Genomic DNA, 11,202 nt, shown 5'->3' on the forward strand with positions numbered 1-11,202 from the left:
CTCCACGTGCATCAATGAGCCTTGGCCGGCCATGACCCTGTCACCTGTTCACCTGTCAGTGGTCATAATGTTATGGTCATATGTTATGGTCATATGCTATGGTCAGTGGTCATATGCTTGATCGGTAGCCAGTCAGCAAGCGCGCGGAGACGCCGGAAGTGGCGTAGGTATCGTGCACGTTATAACCGCTAGGTGGCCATTCCGAGATAAAGGATAGCGATTAAAGCTACGGGGATTCGCACGTTTGACTGTTATTGACTAAACATTAATCATGCCGCGAGTGTACGTCGGCAGGCTGAGCTATCATGTGCGGGAGAAAGATATACAGAGGTTTTTCAGCGGGTACGGAAAGCTTTTGGAGATCGATCTGAAAAACGGGTAAGTTAGTGGAGCGCCGCAGCGGCCTTGACACTGGTCTCATAATGATAACAACTTTACATTTACAATGCATTTAGGGACATTGAATGGCTCGTAATGTTTGCGATCTTGAATTTAAATGGCAGTTTAAATGCTTAGTATGGTGTTTTGTTGATTTTCTCCTTATGACAGAGGCTCTCGCCGCGTGCTCAAAATGGCGGATGTTTGTGTACAGCGCGTGAACTATATTTTTAAACGATTAGATTATATTTACTGAAAGCATCGACGCCTTTACTATCGCCGAGTCAAATGAGCTATTATCTAATAGAAAATTAACGTTAGCTGACTTTATTATGTAGAGATTTCATCTTTAACGTTGCGGACGTGAATTCGCAAATGTACAGCGACGCGCCGTTGTTTGTGTGTCGCGCGCATTAGTTCTCCCACTTTTATTGTTACTTTGCGTTCATTTCTTTGAGTAACATATACCAACATTAATCTTGCATCATTTCCATTATGTAGTATGGGCTGCGTGTACTAAATGTGCTGTGCTTACAGATAGGTTTTAGAGGAGCTGCCTTGTGCAGTGGTGGGTTTTGTGACAGCTGCCTTCAGTCCAGGCAGGTTTTTGTGGCAGCTCCCCCTGCCGCGCAAAGGTTTTAGTCCTACTGGAAAACTGACCAATATGGCGGTCGTTTTGGCCTTATATTGACAAAGAGCACTTTAAATTGATTGTATTAAACAAACGCTTCATGTAATGTGAGTATGTATATAGAATGCGTTTCCAAAAGCAGTTTGAACAAGACTTTGGGCACATGTCGTGACAGTTATTTTCACTAGGAGTTCTGCTTGTGTTAAAGGGATAGTTCACCCTAAAATTAAAATGGTCATTTACTCTCCCTCAAACTTGTTCAAAACCTGTGAGTTTCTTTCTTTTTTCCTACTATGGAAGTCAATGTGGTCTATCAACTGTATGGTCTCGACATTCTTTAAAATATCATCTTTTGTGTTCAGCAAAAGAAAGAAACTTGTATAGGTTTGGAACAAGTTGAGAGAGTGAAAATTATGACAATTTTCATTTGTCATAATTTTCATAATCCCCCCCCCCGGAATTAATTGTCCCATAATTTACTCACCCTCAAGCCATCCAAGGTGTATATGACTTTCTTTTTTCAGGCGAACCGTTATATTTAAATGCACTGGCTCTTCCAAGATTTTTATCATTTAAATATGGATATTTTTCTCACGAAAACGCACGTTTCTTACAAATTTCTGTCTGCTGTGGAAAGAGTTAATAAAAAAGACTGCACAGATTAAAAAATATATAATAAAAGCTGCAATATTAGATAAATTAGAATTGTGGTGATTTTAGCCCTTAATCCTGTGTTGAGGCTGCATTTATATGTAATTTATGTAATGCTGTGGGTCTTTTTTAACCCAAGTTGTGATTGTAATTTTTATTTTAGGTATGGGTTCGTGGAGTTTGAAGACACCCGCGACGCAGATGATGCTGTGTACGAGCTGAACGGTAAAGATCTGTGTGGGGAGCGTGTGATCGTGGAGCACGCGAGAGGACCACGGCGAGACAGAGACCGAGATGGATATGGTGGGGGTTATGGGGGCGGTGGGCGCAGTAAGTACACTCTCTTTCATCCCGACAAACCTGTTCTCTATTTATTTCTCCTTCAGGCACGAGGAAGAAGTGGAGGTGAATAATAACGTTTTAATTTACAGTGGACCTCATTTGCACCTGCATCCAGTGACTAACTACATTTCTCTGAAGTCTGCAGTTCCTGTGGTCCGGATCGGAGGCTTCTGGGATATCGTGTTCTGTTTAATGCAGATGGTCCTTAAATGTGACCTTTTTAAATGGGAATTCCCTCAAAAGATGCCTTTGCTTTTGTAGTTTTGGCCCATTTTAAATGCCAAGGGTCATGAGAATGTGCAGTATAACTTGAGTAATCCTAAAAAGTTAGGGACTAAAGATGTTTACATGTCAGATGGTGGGCTGTTTCCATTTTCTATTGGTCCAGCTCTAAATCTATTCTAGCCAATAGATTTAGTAATGAGTTGCTTTGTTTTTTTGTGCCTCAACTTGAAGCCTCACTGGCATGTAAACAGTATGACGTGTGACGATGCGATTTTGTGTTTACATCTGAATTCAACATTAACAAAAGTCCTTGATGTTTCAATTTAAAAGAGTCCGGTGCGGGCTGAGTCCGAGTCCATTGAGGCTAAGATGACTGCCTGTCCCGTTTGGCCTTGGCTTTCACCTTACAATGTGTGTGTGACCTTTGCCCTTTGACCCTTGGCTGACCTAACCGGAAGCCATGATGACAGCTGCCTTTTGCCAATAGACCAGGGTGATGGTGAGGAAACCCATTGGTTTTTATGTTGAACGAAATATTGGTCAGGTTAAACAAATTTATGTAGCTACCCGCTAGTTTTTCCTTTTATTTATTTTCTTTCTTTATTAAAACGAGCAATGGGCTTCCCTTGCTATGTGTCTTGTGCTGTCGCTGTTCTGTCAGTAGACAGGTCACGTCAGCATCTAATGTAAGTAGTCTTGGTTATTTATTTAGTTTTTTGTAAAATGTCCTTCTGTTTGTTTTCATGAGGGCAGGGCTCCAGACTGCGACCAAATGGTTACATTTTGCAACCTTTTTTTCAGCCGATGCCACTACATTTTGTTAGTGCGACCACCACGTTGCCCAACTGCCGAGAGCTGCCATTTCTGTTATATATGAGAAGCATCCAACGGCAAACAAAACGAACGCGGAAACGAAACCGCGATACTCGTTTGAGCTGCGCAGAACGGACCGTTTATCAGCTGGGACCAATAATGGACAACGCGGCGCGAGCTCAGAACAGGTTTACTCGCGATCCTGAACATGCAACACTGTTAGCTGAGAGATCTAGCGAGAACGCATTTGAATTTGCAGCAGAATTAATAACATTGCTGCTAGATCTAGTAACCAGGAGAAACATTAGACCATGAACGAACAAGTTAGAAGGTCACAAATCACCAACATCCACCATGGATTTGATGTAACAATGCTGACTGTAACCATGGCATTGTGGCAGATACAGTCGAATGTTTTTTACATTATAGGGCCCGACATTAACGCTTGTCTGGGACAAGTGTATTTTTTAAAGGGACAAGTGAAAGAGAATTTGACTTGCCCGATCAGACAAGTAACCTGATTAAAACATCAATAACAAAATAACTAGGGAATCCCCAAAATGCAAGAATGATTCTGCATTCATTTAGTGTAAGTGCCGATCGATAGTGGATAATATATAATGTATAATGAATTGATGGTAACAAGGTTGCGCTGTTAACGCTCGCGCAGCCTCTCTGGCAGAAATCGAAACACAAGCGCCGCTCACACAGAGAAACTCAATGTTAACATAATGCGGTAAAAATTCAAATTTTTAAATTTATGATACAGTTAAGCTAGAGTGTAGTTTTCCTGAATACATCACAATTTAAAATGTAACAATTTCATATGACCGTTAATAATAAGTCACTTACGTTTTAGATGCAATATTAACAGGTTTTTTTTCTATTTCAGCAGGAAAAACTAGATCCAAACAAGTGTTAGTTAATGATTCAGCGTTTTGAATGATTCGTTGTCAATGTTCTATTCGTAATCAACTGCCTCCTTGAATGAATCGCCGTTTCAACGAATCGACTCAATGACTCATTAAGACGGTCACCTGCCGCCACCTACTGGCAGTTTAGTTTCATGCTTAAACATTCTTTCCAACATTTCTTATTTGTATATTAAAAAAATATTTGAATCAATCTCATAACATTTTATTTAATGCAGTTGTAATTTCATTTGATTGATGACAGCCCTATTGTGTCTTATTTTAATTTAATTCATTGATCAAATATAAGAATATAAAATGAAAGCTGAAGCATAGCCTATATTTAATGAGATTAGGGGAAAAATGCCCTTTATAAAATATAAAATATCACAAATATGCAGATTTAAATGTCAAAGAATATTGCTTCAGAATAAATTTATATTTACAATGCAAAAAAAAAAAAGCCAGATGTGCAAATCTTTCTCGGACAAGTGACTGACAGATTTACTTGTCCGAAGGACAAGCACATGAACCAGCTTAATATCAAACCCTGCATTATTAATTTCAGCGTTTTTACAACCTTTTGAGAGTGAAACCCAAGCACTTATCAAGGCCTTTCAAGTGCTGTACTCTTTTTCCAGCACTTCAAAGCTCTAAATATTATCCAATTTAAATGTAATTTTTTGTGCGATGACAAAAAACATTATTTTTTTTTATCTATCAAAGATTCTCATTTGTAAAACTAAAAGTTTCAAGAAGTAGGAACATTGAGACGTGGCCAACAAACACTTTTATTTAAAAATAAAAATACATGACCTGACCAGTATAACCAGTAGATGGCTGCAGAGGAGCACGTTTTGGCTTATTAGCCATTCCCACTCCCTAATAGTTTTTTTTGTGTTTTTTTGCTTTTAGATTTGATGCATTATGAAATCCCTATAATAATATCCTAGCCTTTGTACTGAAGTATGAAATGGGAAGTCACAAAGTCTCATGAAAAACAAAAACAACTTCAAATTGCGAAGAATTACAAAGGAAGCAAAGAACGCTTCTTTTATAATCAATGAAGCTGGTCAGTTCGTATGATACTATAGAAGAACAATGGTACATTAAAACATTTCCCCTATAAATCATAGGTTGTTAAAGTTAATTTTATCTGCATCTCAACTGCATTTCCAAGAAATAGACATGTAATAGTCACTGCACTAATGCAAAACAATAGTAATTTTATGATTAAATAAATTTTTTCTTAAAGGATTTGATTAACAATCCCACGCCTCGCCCTTCAGCACTTCCAAATCAGGTGCTGAGGCCACCATCTGTAAAACTTAGTGACACCGGTGCTGCTACTCTCAAATGTTAGTCTGGAGCCCTGTGAGGGTATCATGTACTCGTTTGCTGTCTTTAAAATTGGGGCTCACGTTAAAACCTGTGTCGCTGGAGCGGTATTCATGTTCAGAGCATTGCTGTTCTTGAGCTGTTGGGTAAAGACCAGCAATGCGACCTTTGGCCCTTTCAGAAGGACTGATTGAACAAATCCAGTGCGGTCAAATGTCAAGATTTATTTTGTTTTTAATAATCCCACAGTAATCGTTCCCTTCAGAACTATGTGGTGCTGAGGTCCGTTTATTTGGGTGTGACTATTCAATGGGGTGGGGTAGGAAGACTTCATTTTCTGATGCCTGAACATCATGCTTTATGCAGTTTGATGTCTGAAGAGGTTGCCTTGTGTGCGCCCCTTGCATTGGGTCTAATTCAGTACTGATTGTCTGCTGTCTTTTGGCTTTTGTCTGAAGGCAGTAGTGGTTATAGCAGCAGGAGCCGAAGTGGTAGAGACAAATATGGACCTCCGGTTCGCACGGAGTACCGTCTGATAGTGGAGAACCTGTCCAGCCGCTGCAGCTGGCAGGACCTGAAGGTAAGCACTTTGTTGGGATTTAAATGACTCCCTGTGATCTTAGGACCTGTACTAAAGTACCTGATTCAAATACCAGTGAAATTCTTAATTTAAAAAAAATAAATAAAATTGCATGTTAAATGCAATTAAATAAAATTGATTACAGAGTTTTATATTAAATGCAATTTGTTGAACTTAATTTACCCACTTTAAATGACCCCAAATTAAACCCCCGTCACATGAAGCCCCGGTTATACTCGTGCCTGGCTCCGCTAACTGCGCGCGCTCCTCCCCCAAACGGACGAGGCGTTTATAGTCGACGCGCGCGCCGCTGTAGTATTCTGTGAAACGACAGGGGGCGACTTGGAGTAATTGTTCTTAAATCCGTCGAAAGCAGGAGCGAAGAAGTAGTTTACCGGAACAGGTGAACATGGCGTCCCGCAAGCCGTTCGTGGAACATAAACGAACCCACATGAGCCTCCAGTTACCAGTTGGGCTCGACCACAGTTTCGTTGATCGTAGTACAAGTACATTCCCCCAAATTTTGCAGATGGTTTTTATACTATATATATATGTATATATATATCACACACACACACACGCGCTCTTGCGGCCACGGCGAGTATATACAAGGCTTGACCCTTTAACTTTAATATTGAATAATGCACTACAGTTAAAATTAGGACTGTGCGATATTCAATGAAAAATGCGATATGCAATACCTTATTAAATAATGCGATATGCGATACGATATTGCTTTTATATTGCTATTTCGATATATTGCGCAGCCCTAGTTAAAATTATACATGTGCTTTAGTAGTTAGTCAAAACAATAAAGATAAGTGTACTTAAAATCAAGACAAACGTTTAAGACATTGATTTAAAATGACGAATTAGGTTTTATTTAAGTACATTTTAAAGTGCACTTTTAAAAAGTCACACATGGCCATGAAAGTGTACTCGCTTTAAGAACACGTGTTTAAAAACTCAGATACTGAAAAAGTTTGAATCATGACACAAGTGTATGTTTACACCCCTATACTATTAAGATTTGAAGTACATTCAATACAATTAAGCACACTTTTTCACAAGGGTTTTGTGTAGTTTAATTATCTTGAAAGCCCTTGCGTTTAATTGTCTAATTTCTGGTCAATACAGTCATTCTGATGCTTTAGAAAACCTTTGTATCAGTAATTGAAGGGCTTGTTGTTGTTGTTGTTGTTCTTCACTATAGGACTTCATGCGTCAAGCTGGAGAAGTGACCTATGCCGACGCCCACAAAGAAAGGACCAATGAGGGTGTGATTGAGTTTCGCTCCTACTCTGATATGAAGAGGGCTATTGACAAGTTGGATGGCACTGATATTAACGGAAGAAAAATACGTCTTGTAGAGGACAAGCCTAGACGGCGCCGTTCCTACTCTGAGAGCAGGTCAAGGTCAGGCCTTTGGTTTTAACTTCATCTCACTTAGTCATGCGTTTGTTAAATGTCTTGGGTTTCTATAGATCTCTTGAGTCAAACGTGGTGTTTTGCAGGTCTCGCAGCAGACGCCGTTCTCGCAGCAGGAGCCGCAGGAGTTCACGAAGCCATTCCCGCTCCGGATCTCGGTAGGATGGCGTTTGTTTGTGTGGTTAATATGTGAGCAATTGCTTTTCTGACTAGCTTTTGTCTGCATTTACAGGTCGAGGTCCCGCAGCAAGGGCCGCTCCCGTTCCAGGTCTGGCCGCAAATCCCGCTCCAGGTCTGAGAGAAAGTCTCACTCCAAATCCCCAACAAAGTCCCGCTCCAGGAAGTCGAAGTCTCGTTCCCGCTCGCGCACGCAGAAGTCCCGCTCGCACTCCGATGTGCGCAAATCTCGCTCCAAGAGTCGCTCCAAAGCAAAGTCGGAGAGAGATTCCAGAAGCCGCTCGAAGGAAAAGTCTGTCAGTAAGAAGTCCCGAAGCCGCTCCGCTTCACCGAGGGAGAATGGAAACGGAGAGAGGGCCAAGTCGACCTCTCGTTCACCATCCCCTAAAGAGGATCGTCGTCAGCCGGAGTCACCCGGCAAACGCTCTGCATCTCGCTCTCCTTCTCGATCGAAGTCTCGTTCCCGTTCTAGGTCTGCCTCTCAAGACTAGTCTCGCCGATTGGATTGCACAGCAGGATCATCTAATGCACAGCTCAGTGTTTAATTGATCATTCACAGCCTATGAACATTCACCAAATGCTTGAGAAGGCTGCCGCCCAGTGTAGTATTGATTAACGTGCCATTTTTAACATTGCATGAAAACAAAATTGCATACCAGAGGGTTTTTTCTCCCCCACACGAGGCGTCAGATCAGAATTTGTAACTTTTTGTGCTTGTTAGCATTGCTCTGGCCATTGTTTGTATTCGACTTGCTTTGGTATGAAACGTCTTTTTTAAAGGCTCTTTTCATATTTTTGCTTTAGCGTGAGGTTTGAGGAGGCTGTAACAATGCATTATAACCTGGAGTTAGGCGTACCTTACTTCCTCAACTGTCCTTTTGTGGTGTAGTCAACAAGATGTGATAGTTGAGTGGTTGGCTGTGCATCCTCACTGTATACAGTAATTAATTCCCGTCTCTTGCCGATGGTGTTTTTTTTTTTTTTTTTTTTTTTTTCCCTGGAAGCTTTTTGTTTCTGTTAGTACTCTTTGTGAATTTTTGTTTAAAAAAAAGTTTAATGCATCATCACTTGCAGTGTGATTCTGTGATCTCATTTTTAAATGGATTTTTGGATATTTTCCAGTGTTTTAGTTAAATAAACATTTAATTGGTTTCCAGTGTTGCTGCTTTTCTTTTTGGAAATGAGCTGATTTTTTTTCTTTCCCACATGGTGTAATTAAGTCAAACACTCATGCCTGTATGAGACCTCCAGTCATTTAACCTCAAAATATGTTCTCTTAGAAAGTGAAGATGACTCAAGCGGTGCCATCTGCATGGCCATGTGTTCTGTACCACTGGAGTTTAACCTGTGCATACTACAATCAGGCGTAACATTATGACCTAATATTGTGTTGGTCCGCTTTTGTTGCCAAAACAGACCTGACCCCTTTGCATGGACTCCACTAGACCCCTGAAGGTGTGCTGTGGTGTTTGGCACCAAGATGCTAGCAGCAGATCCTTTAAGTCCTGTAAGTTGCGAGGTGGGGCCTCCATGGATCAGACTTGTTTGTTCAGCACATCCCACAGATGCTCGTTTGGTTTGAGATCTGGGGAATTTTGGAGGCCACGTCAACACCTCAATGTGCTCCTCAAGCCATTCCTGAACCATTTTTGCTTTGTGGCAGGGCACTTTATCCTGCTGAAAAAGGCCACAGCCACCAGGGAATACCATTTCCATGAAAGGGTGTACATGGTCTGCAACAATGCTTAGGTAGGTGGTACATGTCAAAGTAACATCCCAGGTTTCCCAGCAGAACATTACCCAAATCATCACACTGCCTCCGCTGGCTTGCCTTCTTCCCATAGTGCATCCTGGTGTCATGTGTTCCCCAGATAAGTGATGCAAACGTACCCGGTGATCCACGTGATGTAAAAGAAAACGTGATTCATCAGACCAGGCTACCTACTTCCATTACTCCGTGATCCAGTTCTGATGCTCACTGCATGGGCACCCTGACCGGTCTGTGGCTATGCAACAAACTGATGCACTGTGTATTCTGTCAGAACCAGCATTAACTTCTTGAGCAATTTGAATAGTAGCTTGTCTGTTTGATCGGATCACATGGGCCAGCCTTCGCTCCCCATGTGCATCAATGAGCCTTGGCTGCCCATGACCCTGTCACCAGTTCACCACTGTTCCTTCCTTGGACCACTTTTGATAGATTCTGACCACTGCATACTGCAAATTTTCACTTGCTGCCTAATATACTATTACTCACCCACTAACAGGTGCCGTGATGAAGAGATAATCCGTGTTATTCACGGTATATCCCTGATTGGTGTATGTCTATATTTGTGTTCTCACCTTTCGATCAGAGGTTGAAATGATTCAGGCTCATCTGCAGTCTTGCTTGTCTGTCCATTAATTCCTGATGTGCGTTTGCCACGTTAACAGTTTCTAGCAATGAATTGGCAAGAAGTGATTTGGCATCTAAAGATTTTTAGTTAAAAGTGCAGCAGGGCAGGTTTCTAGTAGGATTGGTTGATCCAGAAACCATTCTTAAGTCCATTCTTTGCCCAAAATGGCTCCGGTGGTTCTTTTGGGTGTTTTTTCATGCAGTTTTCTGATCTAAAGCGAGAAATAACATTTTTAACCATGTGTTCTGCATATTATTTGACTTATTTCTGCTCTCACCTTTTGGATCAGAGGTTAGAATGATTTAGGTTCATCTGCACTTACATTGTCCTCAAAGTTAGTCTTGCAGCCTTCCTCACTGTCAGACTTTAGTTGCGTCCAAGGTGTTTTTAGTTGTTTAGTTGTTGTTTGCATATTTATTTATTTTTTTATTTATTTTTTTTACTTTGTTACCTTTTGTCCATTTGCCACATTCTTATCAATACTGACATTGGTATTAAGTGATCCTCTCTACTTGGATGTTGGCATCAAGATCTTTGAGGAAAACATATCTAAATATCTTATAGTAAGATTTGTTGATATGGAAATAAAGTTGCCCATAATATTTATTAAAACAGTGCCAGAGATATTCCTTAAATTGGTGCTTTGTTGTTTTTTTTCTGGGAAATTAACATATAAAAAAAAAAAAATAAGACAATATTTCTATAAATATAAGATTTCAGCAGCTTTCAGAAGTCAAATCTTGTGTTTATTAACAACCGAAGAACAACGAACCAAGAGACACAAAAGAGCCGAATGCTAACTAGTTAATAGAAAAAGTAACTTTTATTATATATTAAAAATAATGTACATTCGAATAATAAATATATCGTTGGAATGTTTGACTTTTTGCTAGACTGGCAATTTCCCCCAATCTAGAAGTGAAATAAAATAATTTCTACTCAAATCAATATTTCATGACCATATTTAATAGGTAACAGTTAGCCGTGTATTGTCATCTCATCCTATCAGGTAATTTTTGTTCTGACAAATAAGGAATATTATTTGTCAGAACAAAAATTACCTGATAGGATGAGATTACTTATTTTTAGTGGTGCAAACTTTTCAAAGATTACCTGGTTAATGGCCATTTCTTAACCTTATAAATAAGACTTATGTCATAGTTATAACTTAGTATGCCACCATTTCGACTTCTCATATCATATGACTTAACGTTAGTATAAAAAAATATATATGACTCGGTAACTTATGTCATAATATTGACGTTAGACGTCATAATTACGATTTCACTTTTCTTATGTTGCTGAAATGTCGTAAATCGGCATCCCTAATCG

At 40.0% G+C, this 11,202-nt stretch overlaps 1 protein-coding gene across 1 annotated transcript; it reads left to right on the plus strand.

Annotated features, from left to right (window-relative positions):
• The first annotated feature begins 148 nt into the window (after window positions 1–148).
• srsf6b (serine and arginine rich splicing factor 6b) lies at window positions 149–8,626 on the plus strand. Its single transcript, XM_079844778.1, has 6 exons — window positions 149–378; window positions 1,824–1,990; window positions 5,748–5,869; window positions 7,083–7,285; window positions 7,384–7,455; window positions 7,530–8,626. Exons 1-6 carry the CDS (start codon window positions 272–274, stop codon window positions 7,963–7,965), a joined length of 1,107 nt encoding a protein of 368 aa, XP_079700904.1. The 5' UTR covers window positions 149–271; the 3' UTR covers window positions 7,966–8,626.
• The last annotated feature ends 2,576 nt before the right edge of the window (window positions 8,627–11,202 follow it).

The sequence above is a fragment of the Gobio gobio genome (assembly GCF_949357685.1).
Source record: "Gobio gobio genome assembly, chromosome: 19".
Taxonomy (NCBI): domain Eukaryota; kingdom Metazoa; phylum Chordata; class Actinopteri; order Cypriniformes; family Gobionidae; genus Gobio; species Gobio gobio.